The sequence below is a fragment of the Bufo bufo genome, chromosome 8 (assembly GCF_905171765.1).
Source record: "Bufo bufo chromosome 8, aBufBuf1.1, whole genome shotgun sequence".
In the NCBI taxonomy this organism is placed as follows: domain Eukaryota; kingdom Metazoa; phylum Chordata; class Amphibia; order Anura; family Bufonidae; genus Bufo; species Bufo bufo.
Window position 1 is genome coordinate 195,011,293 of NC_053396.1, and position 25,151 is coordinate 195,036,443.

Below are 25,151 nucleotides of genomic sequence, written 5' to 3' on the forward strand. Positions count from 1 at the left end.
CCTGCGGCCCTTCAGCTGTTGCAAAACTACAACTCCCAGCATGCCTGAACACTCTACAGCTATCAGCCTACAGCAGGGCATTGTGGGAGTTGTAGTTTTATAACAGCTGGAGGGCCGCAGGTTGAGCAAGCATGATCTAGGACATGGAATGTCCACGTGTGACTGCTGTCCAAACTACTGACTGTACATAACAGACACAGTTATCAACTAAATGAGTTGCTTAAGGGTGCTGGATCCGGCAATCTGGACGCAAACGGATGCATTTGTGAGACGGATCCGGATGCAGATCCGTCTCACAAATGCATTGCAATACTGAATCCGTCTTTCTGGTTGTCGTCCGGAAAAACGGATCCAGTATTTATTTTTTTCACAGATTTAATGGTCTGCGCATGCGCGGACGGAAAGAACGGATCCGTTTTTCCAGAACACTTGGGGCCAGATCCGGCATTAATGCATTTCAATGGAAATGAATGCCAGATCCGGCATTCCGGCAAGTGTTCAGGATTTTTGGCCGGAGAGAAAACTGCAGCGTTCTGCGGTATTTTCTCCAGCAAAAAAATGCAAGAGAAACTGAACTGATGCATTCTGATGCATACTGAATGGAATGCTCTTCATTCAGAATGCAATAGGATAAAATTGATTATTTTTTTTCCTGGTATTGAGCCCCGAGGACGGAACTCAATACCGGAAAACAAAAACGCTAGTGTGAAAGTACCTTTATGGGAAACAATTTGATATAGTGCAGTGCCCAATACTGTTCTGTTATGCTAAAATGCATAGATTAATGTGCATGAGACTGAAAAATTAACGAGTAATATCTCCAGCTCTAGGGTGGCCCCCCAAAATCAATTCCACTGGTGGGCACTAGGCACCTCAGTCCGACACTGAATCAGTCCCCCATATCAGACACCCATATTAGATCTTTAGATCAGAAACCCATATCAGACCTCAAATCAGAACCCCATATCAGACCTCTAATCAAAACCCCCGATTAGATCCTCAGATCAGACCCCCATATCAGAGACTCAGATCAGCCCCACATATCAGATCTCAGATCAGACCCCATATCAGATTCACAGATCAGCCCCCATATTAAATCTTCAGATAAGACCCTCATATCAGTTCCTCAGATAAGACCCCCATATCAGACTTCAAATCAGACCCCCATATCTGATCTTCCAATCAGACCCCCATTTCAGATCAGACCCTATATCAGACCTCAAGTCAGAACCCTTATCTTCAATGACTGTCCCCCTTTACCGTTATTTAGGAGACCTACCTGCTTTGACCTTCGTTTTTTAGCATTTTTTGGGGATTTGATTTTATCTCTTTTGCCACCCACTGTTCGTTTTGTATTTTTGTAGATTTTATCTCCTTTTTACAGATTTTATGATAGATCGATAGACAGATGGATAGATAGATTTTTTTTCTTTGTGTTTCTAGCCATGGCAGCGTGCACCCGCGCATTGGGATGTGCTGACTAACCCCCTTTTTCTTTGCAGTTTGGACTGGTGGTGTGGCTGACTCCATTTAGTCTTGCACCTCTGACCAGCCTGTCTGCCCCATAGGCTGATTTTAATTAGTGTAAGTATAAAGCTGTAGCCTGCTCTCCCTGCACTTACTGGAAGCCTTTTGGCATCAGGAGAGGTATAGAGTGGACTCTCATTGCATTCATTGGAAGCCGTCTGGCACAAGGAGAGGTATAGGGTGGGCTCAGCATGCATGTTGGTACCTGCATCCCCTAAATTTAATGGAGGCCATTTTGGCACCAAAAATGATAAAAAGCAGAGTGGACCCAGCATGCATGTGGAACCTGCACTCCCTGAATTGTATGGTGGCCGTTATGGCACATAACAGGTAGAATTTAGTGTTAGGTTCCCATCTTACAGAGATCGCCTTGACGTGTGGCAGACAGTCCAAAATAATTGTGTACAAAATGTATTTGCCAAGAATCTAAAATTTACAAAATAAGCGTAGCATTTGCACCAGAATATTTTCTATTGCTGTGGCATGATTTTTTTCTTAGATAGATAGATAGATAGAATGGATGGATAGATCGATATTGCTGTTGCATTGTGTTTTTTGCTTTAGAATATCTAGCCACAGTGACATGTCCTTTTGCATTTATTAAATTGTACAGGTTATGCTGACTTTGTCTTTTGTTTTTGCAGTATGCATGTGGAGGTGCGGCTGCCCTCATGTTGGATTTAGGCTGGGTTCACACCTGAGCGTATTCGATAACCGCTGTTTACAGGCGTTTTTATCGGTCGTTTTTTAGGCGTATTTTGGGGCGTTTTTGTATTTTGGAAACGTGCGTCGTACGCGTGTTCTTGCTATTGACCACAGAGGCGTACAATGAAAAACAGAGCTGTTACGCGCGACAATACGCCCCAAAGAAGCTCCTGTACTTCTTGGGGCGTAGGGCGTTTTACAGCGCGTTCGTACGCGCTGTAAAACACTCAGGTGAGAACCATGCCCATAGGGAAACATTGGTTTTTGCCTGTTGAACATTTACAGCGTGTAGGAACGCGCTGTAAAACGCTCAGGTGTGAACCTAGCCTTACACTCTAACCAGTAGCCACCATTGTTCTCTGATTTCATGTGAAGCCCAGTGGCACAAGGAGGGGAGTCAATCTAGAGTAAGTTCACCTCGCCATGGTAGATGGGCAAATATAATTTTTTATCAAAATGTATTTGCTTAATACCTTGTTTATATTTATATAGTGAGTGCAGCATTAGTAGCATTTATAATCCATGTATTCAGTATTTGCAAAGAGCTGTTACATTGTGTTTTTGCTATTAGATTAATAGAAAGACAGACAGACAGATAGGTGGTGTAAAATCCAGTCCAGAAAGGACCCTTTGGGGCGCACATCCCATTGTTTGAAAAAAAAAGTCTATATATTTCTACTATTAGTAATGGACTTACAAGCTCAGCTTGACTCTGATGACCACACACAGCTAAGAACTGATGACTATCAGGGGTGTAAAGAGAGAAAATGGCCACAATACAGTTACCCTTCACTTTAATTATATTCACTCCTCGTTCCATTGTGAAATTTAATTTTCTGATTGTGAAAATGTAATTAACACTCGTACATCAATTATACGAATTATATATAGAGTCATGACCTAGTGACCGAGAGCTTCTGAACCACCACAGCAGCTGATATAACACTGAGTAGCACCAGTACTCATCCACTGATACTGTAGCTCCTTTAAGGGATTCCTTCCACTTCGATTTTCACATGTCCTTTATCTTTATGGGGTCCTTTAATTTCAACCTACTCATGTTAGAGTAGAGACAGTAGAGATATCTGTTTTCAACTTTCCAGGTCAAAAGTTACACATCTTCCAGAAACCACTTTTCCACACTGTGAAGGACCTGGTAAACGGGACTTTCTCTGATGATTGCACATATTTTGCAGTAGACATATGATGGTCCTCTATTAAAAGCAACACGATATTGAAATCTCCAGTTGAAAAACTTCCTGTACTTCTCATCGTCCTTGTCCAACTCTAGAAGATAGGCTGCCAATTCCTTAGGGCTTGGGAAATCATCGACGTGAATGAAGGCATCTCCAGGGACAAAACGTTCATAGTTCTTCCGAGATGTTCCCAACACAACTGGAACCGCCCATGAGCCAAAAGCATTGGACCACAACTTCTCGGTGATATAATCCTTGTAGACTGAATTCTCAAAGGCGAGGTAGAACTTGTACTGAGATATGGTGGCAAAGAAATCATCCCAGCTCAGTTTCTTGTGCTTTGCTCCATATACATCAATAGTGATGTGATTCTTTAGCTCCTCATAATATGCAATGCGGGGGGCACCAGGGTACCACTTACTGACGACCCAAGAGACCAGCTTGGATTTTTTTGGAATGGTAAAGTTTTGCCCTCTCTTTTTTAATGGCTCCATCTGACCATATGGACAATGTATATCTGAATCGCGCCGGAAGGTCATGGTCATGTTGAATAGGTTATCTAACATTTTCAAGTTCTGGATAATCCGTGGTGGTTCCATATTGTACCAGATCCAACGCTGAAAATTAGGTTTTGGCTCTTGGGGCAAAGAGTTTTTGTCATACATAATATCTGCGTGATGAATGAGGACAGCATCGGCAACACCATATAGACTTCTATCTACTGTCAACTTGCATCCAAATATACCATATTCATGACACTTATCTAAAGGAGATTGATATCCCCAGGGCCACTTCCAAATGAGGACAATAATGTCCTCCTTGTGTTTCTTTGGGGGGGTTGTGCTTTTAACTGCTGTCTCATTTTGGTTCTCTTTTCCTTGACAAATCAACTTTTGAATATTTGTTGACACCCCAGAGGCGATACTTGCTCGTTTCCATACAAAGGATAAGATGAACAGGAAAAGAAAGAGGGCCAATATATTTAGATGTTTGTAGTTGACTGAAGCCAAGATCATCTTTAGTCTGTAAGGAGATGGAGAATCCAAATATTAGTTGTGTAGATTAAAAGGTTTCTGTCATCAGAAATACCTAAATTAAACTGGCTGACATTAACGATGTACTAATGTCAGCTAAACCTAACTAGCCTATTTCTAGTTTTATCTATGCCCCCGTTACTCCTTAGGCTACTTTCACACTTGCGTTAGGTGCGGATCCGTCTGGTATCTGCCCAGACGGATCCGCACCTATAATGCAAACGCTTAGATCCGTTCAGAACAAACGGATGCAAACGGATCCGTTTTGACTTTACATTGAAAGTCAATGGGGGACGGATCCGTTTGAAAATTGAGCCATACTGTGTCAACTTCAAACGGATCCGTCCCCATTGACTTACATTGTAAGTCTGGACGGATCCGTTTGCCTCCGCACGGCCAGGCGGACACCTGAATGCTGCAAGCTGCGTTCAGGTGTCCGCCTGCTGAGCGGAGCGGAGGACAAACGGAGCCAGACTGATGCATTCTGAGCGGATCCGCATCCATTCAGAATGCATTAGGGCTGGACGGATCCGTTCGGGGCCGCTTGTGAGCCCCTTCAAACGGAACTCACAAGCGGAGCCCCGAACGCTAGTGTGAAAGTAGCCTAAATGTAACTTGTATAATATGTAAATTAGCCTCTAGGAGCAGGGGGGTGTTGCTCCTGCTCCTAGAGGCTCTGTTCTCCCACCTCTGTCACCTCTCTCCAAGTCTTGATTGGCAGGCCCAGGCAGCGTTCACGTCTCGCGTCTGCGCAGTGCCGTTCAGTATTTGGCGCAGGCATAGTGAAGGAAGGACGCTCACTGGCTGCCGACTTCCTTACTGCACCTGCGCTGAATACTGAACGGCACTGCGCAGGCGCGAGATTTACCATGCACTCAGGACCAGCAGGAGGATGTGAACGCTGCCTGGGTATGTCAAGACTTGGAGGGAGCTGTGTGTCTCCATGGTAACAGACTACAGATAATCCCTGCAAGTAGTCCGATCTGGCAAATATGCTCTCTTACATCTATCAGCATTGCCAGTTTTGGGTGGATTCGGTTGATATATACCATCTCTAACTCTGACCTCAAACTAAAGATATTACATTTTACATGTTATTGTCAATATATGATTGACCCATTTTGGATCCTCAATTTTGACAATGATGTTTTCATTTTTGCAATAACATTTTTATTGTTTGATCAACATATCCATCTATCTGAAGGCTTGTTTTGTTTGCAGGGTAAAGTCATGGTGTAGAATAGAAAAAAACATTGGGCCAGATTTATCATTAGCTCAAGTCAGAATAATGGAGTGAAAAAGTCGCAAAAAAATGCTCAAACGCTAAAACTGCGCATAAATTTGCGACTTTTTTCTGCTCTGCACTATGCTCGGCAGTTTTCTGAAAGTGGGCGTGTTTTCTTATGTAAATGAATCTCTAGACAGATTTACTATTGGGACTATTTAAAAAGTTGCAAAAAAGTCGCAAAAAAATGCGCAATTTCACTCCAGTGAGGACCATGCTTATCTTATGAGACTTTTTAATAGAACATGTGACTTTTTCGTAAAAACGTGCGACTTTTTCGTAAAGATGTGCGACTTTTGTGAAGCTGCTTACTGACGGATAAACTGCTACCGTCAAACCACATTTATTACAGTCTGAAAGGGCCGATCATAAATCTGACTTGGCTAAAACTGACTTTAGCCATATGTGACAGTGGAGTGAGCTGTCAGAGTAATGATAAATCAGGCCCATTGTCTTTGGAATTCAAATGGATGCCTCATTCATTGAGTCAGCATGTTCATGGTCATGACAAATTTCTACTCTAGTTTTGCTACTCTTTAAATTATTATTTTTTTAAAAATCTTCGTGTCCCATTATTTTAACACCCCTAACTTTTTTTTCTTCCCTTAACTGAGGTGTGTAAGGAAGGAAGTAAAAAGTCTCAAGGGAATGTTCACATTGAGTGCAGTAACACCTGAAGAGTGTGCCGTTCTGCTATATGCGCAGCTGAATATACAATAGAAAGTTTGTTTTACAGCTGTGCACACCTACTATTAACTTTTGAGTTGAGGGTGAGCTTTAATTTTTATCTTTTATTCCATTTTTGGGATCAGTTCTGATACTCCTTTGTACAATACATTGCAATACTACTGTATTGCAATGTATCATGTTGCAGAAGGACGGGTTTATGTAATCAGCGACAGAGGGAGCCCTCCTTCTGTCTAACCACAAAGATGCCATGTTACAGATGTGTCCACACTTAACTGATCACTTATCTCAACATGTCCTGAGATATGTGTCACGAAATGACGTTATATCTAAATTGGATAAATTGCAATACAACGTTCAGACAGCAGGTGGCACTTTTTCACTACAATTCTATATGCCGTATACTATGATTTAGTATAATGTCAGTATACAGTGCTAGTTTAGTATTATATTTATTATATTCAAAATAACACACACCAACCACAGTATTCTGCAGAGATTATTATATACTTTTAACAGTCCCATGTTTCAAATGTACATAATACAATTCAGACACATTGGGTGTTAGTAAATACCACAATTTTTGCATGACATTTAAAATACTTATTGATTATTGATTGTCTGCTGAGCTGTGCATCTAATCATATCATGTGTGATACTGTCTGCTGAGCTGTGTATCTAATCCTATTATGTGTGATACTGACTGATGAGTTGTGTATCTAATCATATCATGTGTGATACTGTCTGCTGAGCTGCGTATCTAATCCTATCATATGTGATACTGCCTGCTAAGCTGCATAGCTAATCCTACCAGTTAAATAGTTATAGAATCCCATTCATGTTGCTATTGGAAAACATAACACAAAACATTCTTAGGCCCCTTGCAGACGAGCGTGTCCGGATTAGGTCCGGATGCGTTGTGTCTGCGATCAGGAAAAATCGTGCGCGTGCGTACGCAATTTCAGTCAGTTTTGACTGCGATTGCGTTGCTCAGTTTTTTCCACGTGAGTGCAATGCGTTTTGCACGCACGTGAGAAAAAACTGACTGTGGTACCCAGACTCGAACCGGACTTCTTCTCTGAAGTTTGGATTTGGGTTTGGTGTTCTGTAGATTTTATTATTTTCCCTTATAACATTGTTATAAGGGAAAATAATAGCATTCTTAATACAGAATGCTTACTAAAATGTGGTTTGAGGGGTTAAAAAAAAATAATAAAAATTAACTCACCTCATCCGCTTGTTCGTGCCGCTACCACCTTCTTCTTTCAGGACCTGCCAAATGACCTTTGATGGTGTAATCGCTCTCACCACGTGGTGACGTCAGCGCAGGCCTTGCTGAATGAAGATAGAAGATTCTATCTTCAATCAGCAGGACCTGTGCTGACGTCACCATGTGGTGAGCGCGATTACATCATCAAAGGTCCTTTGGCAGGTCTTGAAAGAAGAAGAAAGAAGAAGATGCCAGCTGCGCGAACAAGCGGATGAGGTGAGTTAATTTTTATTACTTTTTTTTATCCCCCTTTGTTTCAAAGGTGAAGGAAGCTTTTCACACACTTGGTAATGATATACGGGAGGTTACATCGACTGTTTCATTCTCTGCATTTTGCCTGTGCATAACCTTAAGCATGACAGGAAGATGGTGTCTGAACCAAGGGTTTGGCTTTGTGTCTCATGTTAGCTCTTGTAAAAGAACTGTACAAGAAAGATGGTTTCTCTCAAGGGAACGAATGTCCTCAGTGAACAGTTCAAAGTATTTTCTAAGGAGCATTTAAACTAGGAAAGGGGGGCAAAAGAGTGATAATCCCGCAGTCCGCCTGCCCCCCGGAACAATGCCAGAAGATGCCAGTAGCACATAGGTTAAGAAATGACAAGATCAGAGTCTTGTCTACAAATGCTCGCAGTTTAGGGAATAAGATCAATGAACTTGAGTCTATAATGGCATCTGAGAATACAGATTTAGTGGCTGTTACTGAGACATGGTTCAATGGGAGTAATGACTGGGATATAACAATACCAGGGTTCTCTCTATATAGGAAAGACAGAGAAGGCAAGAAGGGGGAGGGGTGGCCCTGTATGTGAAAGATAGCATCAAATCTAATTTAATACAAGTTAGTGAGACCAATTTAGAGTCAGTTTGGGTTACGTTGCAGCATGATAATCATAAGGTAACTGATATATAGACCACCTGGCCAAGTCAAAGAATTAGATGATCTAATAGTTGAGGAAATAGCTAAAATGACATTGAACGGAGAAGTTATCATTATGGGAGACTTTAATCTTCCTGATGTAAACTGGAAAACCAAAATAGCTAGTTCTGCCAGGAGTACAGATATTCTAAATTCCCTACTGGGATTATCTCTACAGCAAGTAGTTGAGGAGCCAACCCGGAAAGGGGCCATTTTAGATTTAGTATTCACAAATGGGAATTTGGTATCTGATATTACTGTAGGGGAAAGCTTGGGATCTAGTGATCACCAGTCAGTGTGGTTTACTATAAGAAAATGGATTGGAAAGGAATTAGAAATATACAGTAAAGGAAGGATTTATACTTGTGGCTGAAAATCGGCTTTGTTTAACCCTGGTATGTCAGCATTTAGCATTATAGCTTCTCACAAATGTCCCATCATCTAAGTGTCCAGGCCTCATATTTACTGCTTATGTCAAGGCTCTGACTATTCACCATTGTATCCTGCTTTTCTTTGATTAGTCCCTGATAAAGTTAAATCCAGCCCCTCCTCTATTGTTCACACATAGAAGTGTAAATGTAAGGCTTTAGTAAGGATTAGATACACAGCTAAGCAGACAGTATCACACAGGATAGGATTAGATACACAGCTCAGCAGACAGTATCACACTAAATAGGATTAGATATACAGCTCAGCAGGCAGTATCACACATGATAGGATTAGATACACAGCTCAGCAGGCAGTATCACACATGATAGGATTAGATACACAGCTCAGTGGACAGTATCCCACATAATGGGATTAGATACGTATTTTAGCAGACAGTATCACACAAAATAGGATCAGATACACCGCTCAGCAAGCAGTATCACACACAACAGGATTAGATACACATTTTAGCAAAACGTATCACACGATAGGATTAGATACACAGCTCAGCAGAAAGTATCACACATGATAGGATTAGATACACAGCTCAGCAGAAAGTATCACACATGATAGGATTAGATACACAGCTCAGCAGAAAGTATCACACATGATAGGATTAGATACACAGCTCAGCAGACAGTATCACACATGATAGATTTAGATATGCAACTTTGCAGACATTATCACACATGATAGGATTAGATACACAGCTCAGCAGACAGTATCACACTTGATAGATTTAGATATGCAACTTTGCAGACATTATCACACATACTAGGATTAGATACACAACTCAGCAGGCAGTATCACTCAAGGTATAATTACAGAGATACACAGCTCCGCAGACAGTATCACACATGATATGATTAGATACACAACTCATCAGGCAGTATCACACACAATAGGCTTAGATACACGACTCTGCAGACAGTATCACATACAGTATGATAGGATTAGATACACAGCTCAGCAGGCAGTATCACACATAATAGGATTAGATACGCAGCTGAGCAGACAGTATCACACATGATATGATTAGATACACAGCTAAGCAGGCAGTATCACACATGATATTTGGATTCTGGATTTAGTGTTACTTTATTCTCATGTGTTTGACTTTCGCACATTTAATACTCTCAATAGATCTCACCAAATCTAGCTAGGTCTCCCGCTAAATATCTCATATTTGAGGCTAGCTTCTCTGCAGCCTAAGCACAAAGCTAAATGTGGAGCACTCACCACCCAGTGGTTGTGATGTGTGATGCTAACTTCCAGTTTGGAGATCAGGTAAGAAAGGACGCATCTGTACTATTGAGTGTATCTGAAAGGTTAATTTTATCACTGATTCCTGTCACTGCCTTCACATGGACATTTTCCCATGTAGCGATACCAATTATGTTCTTTTTTTATATTTTTATTTTTTTCATATATTTTAAAAACATTGTATATTTTTATTCCACCTAAGGAATTTGAATTCACTGCAATACTTCTAATTTTACCAGTATCGTTTTACAATACCTTTCCAGAAGCTAACATGGCACAATTGCATAGAGGGAGACAAGAATTGGTGGTTAGAGTCACTTTATAAGATGCGGTGTAGTGCCCTGGAGCAGGGGGTACTTTGACGTTTTGACATTTGTTGACATTTGCCTATTTCCTCTATGCAAACTTAAAAATTCTTACAATATTTCACTTGAAAAGGTTAACTTGTACTGTTTAATACTGTGTAAGTGAATTTTACATGTATTTTGTCATATATACCCTGTTCGTTATCAATGTATTTGCAAGGCTCTGTGGAAAGGTTTAATGAACACTAAGAGACTGTTAGAACTTTGAATGAGAAGCTGGTAATTTTCCACAGCTGCCATAGAGTTTAAAAAAGACCATGTTTTGGAGGGGAAAAGGCCAGACGTTGTTTACCACCAAAGCGAGACAGATTGACCTTTTGAATGTCTGGTTTTAGCTGTGTTGTTATGTCTGGAAACTTGTTTTTGTCTGGAAAAACTGCTGTGTCAATTGTCATTGAGTATCATTGAAGCTCTAATGTAAGACTATGAGAGACAGAAAGTGTTACAATGTATCTGTTCTGATACTGTACATGTATCTGTTCTGTGCTGAGCTTCTTCACTCAACCCCTCCCACTAGAAGGTTCTAGTCTAGATAAAACTGTATATAAGGAGAGAGCAGTCAGAGTCTCTAGTGTGCTGCAGTTAGTGAACAATACTTGGACGAGGAGACTCTGCCAGACTACTGAGTGACTAGAAGACACTGCGATGGGGATACTCTGCCACAGACCCTGGATCACCAGCCTTCGACCAGGATACCAGCCTTCTGAAGAGAGAGAGGGACAGCTAGCTCAGGCCTTTCTTCAGCATCAAACCCTTCTTCTGCCAGGGAGGAGACTGGAGAAGCCAGCCCTATGGCTCGTCTGTATTGTTTTGTACCTGAATTCCTCCAGTAAAGAAGCACACTGGTTTACTGCAGATCCTGACTCTCTGGACTTATTTCACATTTCGGGTGCACCACGTCTTACCATCCCTTCCGAAGAGCAGCAACACGTAGTGACACCTGGCTGGTGTCCAGGGTGCCCAGAGTAGCTTTGGGGCCACCCCAACAGTTTTCATAGTTGCTGCAGCTAACGCTGTTGAATCTTTGCATGGCACCGACTTTTACTTGGATACAACAGTCCCTTAATGAGGCCCACAAGACTGTGTGTAACACCATTATTTCCCCAGAAGATCATTTTGTGCCTAGGACCAAGTGTTTCAAACAGTTTGCGTCCAAGTGCCTTGTATTTAAAATCCACTTGGAACAACAACGATACAGTGCCTTTACTTGAGCGAAGCATTGAAATTGCATATGCTTCCATGAACTGAAGCTCTGTCACTTTGGGGGTTTAATTGGTCATACAGTAGTTGTATCTTCTTGCTTGTAGTAGCTGTCTTCATTAGAGAACCCCTTCAAGTTGAACTTTATGCAGTCCTACAGGCTCATACCTAATTTTTGGTGACATATGATGTCAACAGAATACTTACCAGGGCATATACTGTAAGTTTAGACTTTAAAATAAAGGCTTAGGGCTGTCATGAGGGAGTCCATTGCGGGAATCGCGCTCCGTGACATAAAGCTCTCAGTATGATCCTTTGGAAATAAGGTCAAGCAAAGGCACATATCATTATAAATCAGGATAATGCCGTGATCTCCTGCAAGTCCAGAACGGAAGATCACGCTTAGACATGGAGCGCAATTCTCACAATGGACTCGCTCGCGTGAAACAGTCCTTAACAGGTTGCCGACCTAGGACGAGAATGCTTATCCTAACTGGCCGGTACTTAACGCCTTAGGACGAGCATTCTTGTCCTAGGATTAACCGACTGCCCCACACGCGCTGCCGCGATCAGCAGCAGGGGCCCGGCTGATACGGATCCTTATCCATTCAGAATGCATTGGAGCTGAACTGATCCGTTTTTGGCCGCTTGTGAGAGGCCTGAAACGGATCTCACAGACGGACCCAGAAACGGTAGTGTGAAAGTAGCCTAAGTAAAAGCATTCCGAAGTTATCACCACATAAAATTACACATGTCAAGTTTCCAAAAAACTGCCTGGTCCTTAAGGTGAAAAATGGCAAGATCCTTAAGTCTAAATATTTACAGGGCGCCATATTAGAAACTAGCTTTGGGAAATGGGTAGATGGAAGTCCATAGGTGATAATGGCACTGTAAACACATCACCCATAGCCTACTATGGAGCCATACCATACCCCCAAGTTTCTCTAATTGTATATGGAGGCTGGGGTGTAACTACCATAGCGGCAGACCATGCAACTGCCATGGGGCCCAGGGAAAGAGGGGGCCCAGTCTTAGTTGGGATTATCTTCTCTTTTACTGGAAGTGAAAATTTGTTCAGGACTCTACCCTCTAAAGGAACAACTTTTAGCAAATGAGGCAGTGTAAAAATGGCCCAAGGGGCATTGAAACGGGATTAGGCAGAAACCCTTCTGTCCTGTGTGGGGGGCCTGGTTTGATCCTTGCCATGGTGCACTTACTTCTCTATGTAAGCCACTGTATGGAGGCACACAAATATTGCAACTCATGGAGGTATTCTCCACTAGAATCATTTCTAGAGGAGCACACAGTGCAGCACAGAGATTCATACCACAATTTTAGAACGTTATATAAAAATTGCTGCATAAAAACGAGAAGAGACACACTTACCTGGTGATGATCACTTGAACTTATTTTGATTTTCCTCTCGACTTCAAAGATAACTTTATATATCCGTATAAGTTTAGATTCCTCTTCAGTAAACGTCCTTAACAGCATCTAGCCTCTTACCTTCACAGAACTGGATAATGCAATCAAACAAATGTCTTCATGTCCTAGTTAATTATTTATGCTCTCAGAATATAAAGATATTACTAGGGAAGAGACCAACAGGTCGGACAACCTTCAGTAAGCTGGTGAAGGATGGACAGGACTGTTAAGAAGATGTGAGTAAGCTCTGTGAATATTGCTTTATTTAATTAGACTAGCAACGTGGAAAGTCAACTCGCCATGTCAGGGAAGTGACAAAAAAAGTAGTACTAACACATAACAATAGATTATTACAATGATTTATGTGTGAAGGTAATGATGATATATGTAAGAGATCACAATATTAGAGCGAAAGGAGAAGTTTATTAGGCAAACTGTAGAATGAACAGGAGGCTCCAGGACCCTGTTGGGCCACCTCTAGCCTGCATGCAAGATAATATACGGCTTCTAGCCTGGATTCAAGATGACATATGGCCTACAGTCTGGATACAAGATGAGATATGGCCTACAGTCTGAATACAAGATGAGATATGGCCTACAGCCTGGATACAAGATGAGATATGGCCTACAGCCTGGATACAAGATGAGATATGGCCTACAGTCTGGATACAAGATGAGATATGGCCTCTAGCCTGGATACAAAATGAGATATGGTTGGACATGGAGGCATACAGGTTCCATATGGTATCCTGCTGCACATTTGACCACAGCTGTTGCAGGTGGGCCCATAAATCATGCACACTTGTAGGTTACCAAAACTGGTTTCCCAGCTAGCCCTATCAATGCTCAATTAGTGATAAACCTGTTGACTGGGCAGGAGAAGGAAGTGTTGTGCTGCTTCAAGAGTCATCATATACTGAAAACTGCAAAGGTGTAAAAAGTGTATATGCTTTAATATGGAATACTTACATGTGTATGTATATGCACATGGTAACAAAAGGCCATATTAATAACCACCACTAGACAGAGCTGGTGTCACCATCTACATAAATATAGGAGTTAGAACATTCCAGTTCAGTCTAGTTTAATGCAGTCTAACTTGGTTAAGGCTAGGAGAAGAAAGTTCATGTATAGAGTTGATCATCAAGCTCACCTCGGACTTGGTACCACCCAGGACAGAGCCAGAACCCCGACAGAAAGCAAAGCAGATGAGAGAAGGAGGTGTAGGGAAAGACCATTAAAGATAAGTTGTCTGAAAGAGACTTATTGACTCTATGGCACCCATTGTCAGGAGTTGTCTCTGGTGTTTGAGCACACCAAAGCACAGTTTGGCCCACTGTGAACATCTCCACATCCCAAGGTGGATATTGTGGAAATGTGCTGTGAGTAAATCAACCTGTTCCAAGCGTGGAACAGGCAGAAGAACTGCCGCATGCTACCTGAATGCCCCAGCCCCATTAACTACAATGGGGACAGGTGTTTTTTTTGTCTGGCCGATATATGTTTCCTGCTGGAACAGCCTGCCGGATCTCTTTAGCCAATGCCTGTCCTTAGCTGGGCGAAGCTGGCCCCCCTTCAATCGGCACAAACAAAAACTCCAGTGTGTTTCTTTAGTGGTATGTTTGTGCAGTTTTGTGCCGCAAAAATTAACCTTTGTGCTGCTTTTATTTTAAAGATAATAGCAATTGTTTGTTTCAAGATGATGACATCACCAGCCTCCCTACAACAACAAAAAGACATGAAACTTGCTGGATGGTTAGTGCTACGTTTGTGCTGGTTTGTGCCGTTTAAATCTCCATTCTATCTCCTTTCGTTGTCAAGTTATTAACCATTTATTATAAGGTCACCAAAGGTCTCCCAGCCCCCCACCACAGCCAAAAGACACAAAACTGGGCTGGTTGGTTAGTGCTACGTTTGTGCTGGTTTGTGCCGTTTAAATCTCCATTCTATCTCCTTTCGTTGTCAAGTTATTAACCATTTATTGAAAGGTCACCAAAGGTCACCCAGCCCCCCACCACTGCCAAAAAACACGAAACTGGGCTGGTTGGTTAGTGCTACGCTTGTGCTGGTTTGTGCTGTAAAAATTAACATTTGTGCTGCTTTTATTTGTAAGATAATAGAAATTATAATTTTTTTTTTTAAGATGATGACATCACCAGCCCCCCTGCAACAGCCAAAAGACATGAAACCGGGCTGGTTGGTTAGTGCTGCATTTGTGCTGTAAAAAGTATCATTTGTGCTCCATTAACAGAGCTGAAGCATACTCACTTTACACAGGTAGTAAGACAAGTTAATATGGACTGACATCACTTGAGGTAAGAATGATTATAGCTACAGCCCAAAAAATAAATACTAACTATCAAGAAGTAGAAGAGTAAAATGTGTCTTAAACATTTTTATTCTACAAATCATTTTACAAACTGTAGATCATAAAGTTTTCATGAAAATCAATGACAAATGAAGAACAAATAAACCAAAACATAGAGATATCCATATTAAGTTCTGACTTTTTCACAGTCTTTATTAAACGGTAACTGCACGTGTCCATGGGAAGTGCATAAAAAAGATTATCTCAAGCTAAAACATTTGCTACCTACGCTTAACAAATTGTAATTGTGAACTACAAGCAGCTAATAATCCGAAATCACATGCACTCCATACAGCGTACAGACCTTGAGTAAGAGGTTGGTGCTTGAAGTGACTACATGGATGGCGCCGTGTCAGATACAGTCCACAATAAAAGTCACCAGTAGAGTTGAGCAGACACCTGGATGTTCGGGTTCCACGGGTTCTGCCAAACTTCACAAAAAAGTTCGAGTTCGGGACCCGAACTTGACCCAAACTTGACCCCGAACACGAACCCCATTGAAGTCAATGGGGACCCTAACTTTTGAGCACTAAAATGGCTGTAAAAATGTCATGGAAAGGGCTAGAGGGCTGAAAATGGCATCAAAATGTGGTTAAGAGCATGGCAAGTGCTCTGCAAACAAATGTGGATAGGGAAATGACTAAATGACATAAAATACGTAAAAATAAAAAATAATAATCTTGATCTAGGAGGACCAGGTCCATATGGAGTAGGAGGTTGAGGAGGCGGTGGATGTGGCGGTGTAGGTGGAAGCGGCGGTGGAGGAGGTAGCCTACACTGCTTTTTGGTTTTTAATTTATTTATATTTTTTTAAATTAGGGTACACCCCAAAACATTGGGAAATATAACCCCCTGCAGTCGTGCTAAACACACGTTCAGACAATACACTGGCTGAAGGGCAGGCCAGCACCTCCAAGTGGTAAAGGGCAAGCTCAGGCCATGTGCCCAATTTGGAGACCCAGAAGTTGCAGGGCGCAGACCCCTGTCAGTCAGTTCGTGTAGGCGTGTGGACACTTACTGCCCCACCATGTCGCACGTCCCCGTGATGTTCACGATCCAATTTGATATCTGCTCTATCAACTTTCGATGTTCTTTTATGCGCCTACCATAGTGATCACGGTTAGCGGCAAATCAGGGTTCCAGGCCAGAGAGGGAGCGTGAGAAAGGGAGACCACATCCAAGGGAGGATTCATTTTTTCAAATTTAAAATTATAGAGCGGAATTATGGGACAAAGTATTAAAGCGTAAAAGTGGGACAACTTTTTAAAGTTTAAGGATAGAATGAAAGGATGTGGCGCGCATTAATTACTGAAGAATTTATTAAATTTCATTCCCTGTCAACTATGCAGAGCAGGGTTTTCTATCCGGCAAAATTTGAAAAATGTCACCTGACGATGTAATTGACGATTTTTTTTAATTTATGTTCCTGTCACCTATGTAGAGGTGCCCCAGTGACATCCACCATCCATTTGGATATCTTCTTTATCAACTTTCGATGTTCTTTTCTGAGGAAATGTGGGACAAAGTATTGAAGCGCAAATGTTGGCCAAATGAGTAAAGCAGAAATGTGGGACAAATTATTGAATTGCAAATGTGGTACAACTTGTTAAAGTTTAAGCATTGAATGAAAGTAGGTGGCGCGCATCAATTAAAGAAGAATTTCAGAAATTTTATTCCCTGTCACCTATGCAGAGCAGGGGTTTATTCACGTCTAAAATTGTATAATGTCAACCCAAGAATGTAACAGAAAAATTACAGAAATGTATTAACCTGTCTACTTGGTAGAGAAGGGATCTATGACAGAAATAAATTGTTCATTGTCACCCGAAAATGTAAAAGAAAAATGATTGACATTTATTAAGCTGTCAACTAGGTAGAGCAGGGGTATATTACACCCAAAAATTGGTGAATTTCACCCGAAAATGTAACTGACAATTTTTTTTTAACCTGTCTACTAGGTATAGCAGTGGTACATCACACCCAAAAATTGCAGAATTTCACCAGAAAATGTAACTGACAATTTTTTATTTTTTTAACCTGTCTACTAGGTATAGCAGTGGTACATCACACACAAAAAATAATATAAAAAAATGACATAAAATAAATAGGTACAAATAAAAAAAAAAAATATTGGATTTATGAGGTGGAGTTCCATATGGAGTAGGAGTTTGAGGAGGCGGTGGACCTAGCGGTGTAGGTGGAAGCGGCGGTGGAGCGGGACGAGGTAGCCAACGCTGGTTTTTGGTTTTATTATTATTATTTTTTAATTATGGTACACTCCAAAAGAGTGTAAGAGTGTGAAATATCCAAAATACAAGAATGAGCAATTGCGCTGCAGTATAACAATGGCTGCTTAGTGCCGGTATACATGTCTATTCTGCACAAGGTACGGACAAGTCCTGAGGGATCCATGCCTGGTTCATTTTAATGAACGTGAGCTTGTCCACATTGGCTGTGGACAGGCAGCTGCGTTTGTCTGTGATGACGCCCCCTGCCGTGCTAAACACACGTTCAGATAATACACTGGCTACAGGGCAGGCCAGCACCTCCAAGGCGTAAAGGGCAAGCTCAGGCCATGTGCCCAATTTTGGGACCTAGAAGTTGAAGGGGGCAGAACCCTCATTCAGTACGTGTAGGCGTGTGCACACATACTGCTCCACCATGTTGGTGAAATGCTGCCTCCTGCTCCATATCAGCTGGTGGTGCTGGTTGTTGTGGTGTGCTGACAAAGCTTTTCCACATTTCGGCTATGCTAACCCTGCCTTCTGAGGTGCTGGCGGTGCCCCAGCTGCATTGGCGACCTCTGCCTTCACCTTGTGCTTCCACTGTGCCCCCGCTGTCAGGTGGGAATGCCACCAGCAGCGCGTCTACCAGCGTGCGCTTGTACTCGCGCATCTTACGATAATGCTCCAGTGACGGAATTAAGGACGGTACGTTGTCCTTGTAATGGGGATCCAGCAGCATTGCCACCCAGTAATCAGCACAAGTTAGAATGTAGGCAACTCGGTGGTCGTTGCGGAGACACTGCAGCATGTAATCGCTCATGTGTCCCAGGCTGCCCAGAGGCAACGAAAAGCTGTCCTCTGTGGGAGGTGTATCGTCTGTGTCCTCTGTATCCCCCCAGCCACGCACCAGTGATGGCCATGAGCTGGTCTGGGTGCCAACCTGCTGTGAACATGGTTCCTCCTCCTCCATCTCCTCCTCCTCATCCTCCACCTCGTCATCCTCCAGAACTGTGCCCTGGCTGGACAAATGTGTACCTGGCGTTTGTGGGTGCAGGAACCCACCCTCGGAGCCACTTGTGAATGACTGGCCGGAAACCCTATGAAATGATCCCTCTTCCTCCTCCTGTGCCACATCCTCTTCCATCATCGCCAGCGGTGTTTTTTCAAAGAGGCATAGAAGTGGGATAGTTACGCTGAGAACGGCGTTATCGGCACTGGCCATGTTGGTGGAGTACTCGAAACAGCGCAGCAAGGAACACAGGTCATGCATGGAGGCCCAGTCATTGGTGGTGAAGTGGTGCTGTTCCGCCGAGCAACTCACCCGTGTGTGCTGCAGCTGAAACTCCACTATCGCCTGCTGCTGCTCGCACAGTCTGGCCAGCATGTGCAAGGTGGAGTTCCACCTTGTGGGCACGTCCCATATGAGGCGGTGAGTGGGAAGGCCGAAGCTACGCTGCAGCGCTGACAGGCGAGCAGCAGCAGGGTGAGAACATCGAAAGCGCGCACAGACGACCCGCACTTTATGCAGCAGCTCTGACATATCGGGGTAATTTTTAAGGAATCTCTGCACCACCAAATTTAGCACATGCGCCAGGCAAGGGATGTGCGTCAAACCGGCTAGTTCCAGAGCTGCTATGAGATTTCGCCCATTATCGCACACCACCAGGCCGGGCTTGAGGCTCACTGGCACCAACCACTCATCAGTCTGTTGTTCAAGGCCTGTCCAAAGCTCCTGCGCGGTGTGGGGTTTGTCCCCCAAACAGATAAGTTTTAAAACTCCCTGCTGTCGTTTACCCCTTGCTGTGCTGAAGTTGGTGGTGAAGGTGTTACGCTGACCGGATGAGGAGCTGGTAGAGGATGAGGAAGCAGAGTAGGAAAAGGAAGCAACAGGAGGCAAACTGAAGCGCCCTGCAATCCTCGGTGGTGGAAGGACATGCGCCAAACTGCTATCCGCCTCAGGCCCAGCCGCCACTGCATTTACCCAGTGTGCTGTTATAGAGATATAACGTCCCTGACCGTGCTTACTGGTCCACGTATCCATAGTTAGGTAGACCTTTCCACAGATTGCGTTGAGCAGTGCACACCTGATTTTGTCCCCCACTTGGTTGTGCAGCCAGAGAAAAGATGGCTTGCCTGGAAAAGTAGTGGCAGCTGGGCACGACGTACTGTGGGACAGCCACCGCCATAAGGCTTTTAAAACTCTCCATCTCCACCAAATGGAATGACAGCATTTCAGAGGCCAGTAATTTTGAAATGCTGGCATTCAGGGCCAGGGATCGCGGGTGGGTAGGGGGGTACTTCCTCTTCCGCTCCAATGTTTGGGAGATGGATAGCTGAACGCTTCCGTGGGACATTGTGCAGATGCTTGGTGACCCAGGTGGTGGTGTTGCTGGCAGATCCTCTGTTTGCGGGGGGGCAGTTGCCACTGTCACTCCAGAGGTGGATGAAGAGGCCGAGACTGCAGCAGAAAAGGAAGCAGGAGGAGCCAGAGACCTTTCTTGGTTTTTGAGGTGTCTACTCCACTGCAGCTCGTGCTTTGCACTTAAATGCCTGGTCATGCTCTGATTGCACAGATTGCAAACCACTCGTGTCTTGTCGTCAGCACATTGTCTGAAGAACTGCCACGCCAGGGAACTCCTTGGAGCTGGCTTTGGTGTGCATTGGCAGTAGCAGGCATACTGTCTAGGGGACGGCCGCTCCGCTTTTTCACCCTGCTCCCTTTTCTGCTGTGCTGGTGGCTCTGTGCGACCACCGCCTCTTCCTCCGAACTAGAAAGGTCACTCGCATGACTTTGATTCCATGTGGGGTCGAGGACCTCATCGTCCTCCACATCATCTTCCACCCAGTCTTCACCCCTCTCCACCTTGTCGGTCTGCACACTGCAGAAAGCCACAGCAGTTGGCACCTGTGTTTCGTCATCATCAGAGACATGCTGCGGTGGTCCTCCCATGTACTCATCTTGAAACATAAGTGGTTGGGCATCGGTGCACTCAATCTCTTCCATTTCTGGGGCAGGGCTAGGTGGATGGCCCTGGGAAACCCTGCTAGCAGAGTCATCAAAAAGCAGAAGAGACTGCTGCATGACTTGGGGCTCAGACTGCTTTGCTGATTTGCAAGGGGGTGAGGTGAAAGACTGATGGACATCGGCTGCAGGTGCCAACTCTGATCTTTCAGCAGGAGACTGGGTGGGAGACAATGTGAAGGAACTGGAGGCACTGTCAGCAACCTAATCTACTATCGCCTGTACTTGTTCTGGCCTCACCATTCGTAGAGCCGCATTAGGCCTGACCAAATAACGCTGAAGGTTCTGTCGCCTACTCGCACCTGAGGAAGGTGTTTCACTTGTAGCTGGCACAGATCGACCACGTCCTCTCCCTGCAACAGGAGCTCCACCAGCAGCACCACGACTGGGGCCACGTCCCTTATTTGACGCTCTCCTCATTCTCCGCAAATTTAGGATCTTGCCCAAAATGGGTGTTTTTTTGATTACAGAATATAACAGCACTATCTAACGCTTGTATTTCACACTGACAGATGCAGCAAAGGCCTCAAATTTAGTATTTTTCCCAAAATGGGTGTTTATTTAAACCCAGAAAATTATTGCAATATTTCAAGCGTGTATTCCACACTGACAAATGCTGCAAAGGCACCAGATGTAGGATATTGCCAAAAATAGGTGTTTTTTTAAACCCAGAATATTATTGCAGTATTTCAAGCTTGTATTTCACACTGACAGATGCAGCAAAGGCCGCACATTTTGTATTTCGCCCAAAATGGGTGTTTTTTTTAATAACAGAATATAACAGCAGTATCTAACGCTTGTATTTCACACTGACAGATGCAGCAAAGGCCTCAAATTTAGTATTTTGCCCAAAATGGGTGTTTTTTTAAACCCAGAAAATTATTGCAATATTTCAAGCTTGTATTTTTCACTGACAAATACAGCATAGGCCCCAGATGTAGGGTATTGCCAAAAATGGGTGTTTTTTTAAATCTAGAAAATTATTGCAGTATTTCAAGCTTGTATTTCACACTGACAGATGCAGCAAACGGCGCAAATTTTGTATTTCGCCCAAAATTGGTGTTTTTTTTATAACAGAATATAACAGCAGTGTATAATGCTTGTATTTCACACTGACAGATGCAGCAAACGCTGCAAATTGAGTATTTTGCCAAAAATCTTTTTTTTTTAACCCAGATTATTGCAGTATTTCAAGCTTGTATTTCACACTAACAAATGCAGCATAGGCCCCAGATGTAGGGTATTGCCAAAAGTTGGTGATTTTTTTAAACCCAGAATATAATTGCAGTATTTCAAGCTTCTATTTGACTGTCACAAATGCACATATGCTGTGCTAGTGCACTGAACTTGCATAAAATGGCCGCCGACGCCCACCTAATTAACAGACGGATAAAAGTAATTTTTCTGTGTCACTGGGCCCAGGGCAGGGTAAAAAAAATTGTGCACTGCACCCACAAATCAAAATCTATGTAGATCGCTGAGTTAACAAACACTTCTGATTAAAGATTCTTTCCTATTCTCTCCCTCACAGCAGCAGCATCCTCTCCCTACACTAATAAGAGCAGAGTGACGTTCAGCGCTACATGACTCCAGCTTATATAGAGGCTGAGTCACATGCTGCACTGGTCAATCACAGCCATGCCATGTGATGGCATGGCTGTGATGGCTTCTAAGGGCACACGAGTTAAACGCTTGTTGATCTGTAATCTATCAAGCCTTCCTCCAACACTATCCTTCTGGCTCGCAAAAATTGACTGTACGGTAGGGATTCCAATGTCTTCCTATGGTGCGCGCTGTCAAAACACAACATATTGTTACGAACAGATCGGTCTCCAATTTCCCATCCTTGATATAAACCAATGTATCCAGGAACTGTATGCTTTATACACACAGCTCTGCACTATATACTTTATACACACATAGCTCTGCACTATATACTTTATACACACAGCTCTGCACTGTATGCTTTATACACACAGCTCTGCACTGTATGCTTTATACACACACAGCTCTGCACTGTATGCTTTATACACACTGCTCTGCACTGTATGCTTTATACACACAGCTCTGCACTGTATGCTTTATACACACTGCTCTGCACTGTAAGCTTTATACATAGAGCTCTACATTGTATGTTTTATACACATATCTCTGCACTGTATGCTTTATACACATAGCTCTGCACTATATCCTTTATACACACACTGCTCTGCACTGTATGCTTTATACACACAGCTCTGCACTGTATGCTTTATACACATATAGTTCTGCACTGTATGCTTTATACACACAGTTCTGCACTGTATCCTTTATACACATAGTTCTGCACTGTATGCTTTATACACACATAGCTCTGCACTGTATGCTTTATACACACAGCTCTGCACTGTATCCTTTATACACATAGCTCTGCACTATATGCTTTATACACACATAGCTCTGCACTGTATGCTTTATACACACAACTCTGCACTGTATGCTTTATACACATAGCTCTGCACTGTATGCTTTATACACACAGCTCTGCACTGTATGCTTTATACACACAGCTCTGCACTGTATGCTTTATACACACAGCTCTGCACTGTATCCTTTATACACATAGCTCTGCACTATATGCTTTATACACACATAGCTCTGCACTGTATGCTTTATACACACAACTCTGCACTGTATGCTTTATACACATAGCTCTGCACTGTATGCTTTATACACACAGCTCTGCACTGTATGCTTTATACACACAGCTCTGCACTGTATGCTTTATACACACAGCTCTGCACTGTATCCTTTATACACATAGCTCTGCACTGTATGCTTTATACACATAGCTCTGCACTGTATCCTTTATACACATAGCTCTGCACTGTATGCTTTATACACACAGCTCTGCACTGTATGCTTTATACACACATAGCTCTGCACTGTATGTTTTATACACACAACTCTGCACTGTATGCTTTATACACATAGCTCTGCACTGTATGCTTTATACACACAGCTCTGCACTGTATGCTTACACATGCAGCCCTCAATATCATTCTGGTAACAGATATGTATTTCTATGTCTTGTGGCTGCTTACATGTATTTTTCATGTATTCCCCCATTAGATGGAAGTATTAGAGGTTTAACTAGACAATTATGATATATACTGTATTTTCAATATGCCGAAAATATAGTATTTCAGTTGGTAATACCTCTAAGTTTTGTTTCCAGCCCTTGGAATTGGTTTAGACTGACAATGTGGCCCCCAACCAGAAAAGCTTGTGCACCCCTGCTTTATTCCAATTCAATTCTTTATTAAATTCTTGTAGAAAACATGAGCAAACAGTAGAAATGGACGGTTTTGCTTTACAAAAGAAACCAATCATCTTTTCTGCTATGAATAAGGATGATTTGTTTCAATCAAAACACTTAAGAGTCTTTTTCTACTGTTTACACGTTTTCTAGAAGCAACACCAAAATATAGCAACAACCGGAGACATGTGTAAAGGCCGATTCATTGGCCTGTATTTGTGGGAGGGGCTTGGCCACCTACTTCAACGGCCGGCACCCTCCCACATGCGTACGACGTGCAGAGTTCTCCCTCCCACCCACCCCTTTCTCCTGTTACTCTCAAAGGGGATGCCCTCTTTCAGGCGTCCCTCCACGACGCGGTTACGGCACAACTCTGACCGCTTAGGGATAGGGTATCCTAGGTAGGATAGGTACGTACTTGGTTGCCACGACCACAAATAAATCCTATAGCAATCTTTCAAATGGGCGCTCCCTGCCCCAAGTGTCCCCTTTTTGAAAACCAAGTTATGGTCACCCTAATTATTGTGCAATACCATTTCCTACCTTTGTACAGAAGAACTGAGACGTGAAATGTGATCCGTGTGATTTTCTCGTTCTATCCCCAAGATTAATATCCGTCCTTTTTTCTTCAAGCTAAATGTGAACTGAAGTAAAATATGGTATCCTATAAGGTCTGATTATATGGTGATGTGGACTACAGGGAGCAAACTACTTGTCTTCTATCAATCTATCCAATGGAGTATAGACCATGGGTCGATAGTGAATATCTCACACATTGTATATGTCTATGGTGGGCTATACCATACCTCTAAGTTTAGGATGTAGACGTTTCTCCTATTTCTGCACGATGGCTGTGCTTTACACTTGCTTGCAGTTGGTGTGGCAAGGGTGGAAGTCTACTCAGAGAACAGAACCAGGAAATGAAGCTGGTAATAA

The 25,151-nt window shown here is 42.9% G+C and overlaps 1 protein-coding gene across 1 annotated transcript; it reads right to left on the minus strand.

Annotated features, from left to right (window-relative positions):
* Window positions 1-3,250: 3,250 nt before the first annotated feature.
* On the minus strand, window positions 3,251-13,488 carry LOC121009340 (3-galactosyl-N-acetylglucosaminide 4-alpha-L-fucosyltransferase FUT3-like). Its single transcript, XM_040442391.1, has 2 exons — window positions 13,264-13,488; window positions 3,251-4,451 (listed from the first exon to the last, which is right to left on the minus strand). Exon 2 carries the CDS (start codon window positions 4,442-4,444, stop codon window positions 3,344-3,346), a length of 1,101 nt encoding a protein of 366 aa, XP_040298325.1. The 5' UTR covers window positions 4,445-4,451; window positions 13,264-13,488; the 3' UTR covers window positions 3,251-3,343.
* Between the last annotated feature and the right edge of the window lie 11,663 nt (window positions 13,489-25,151).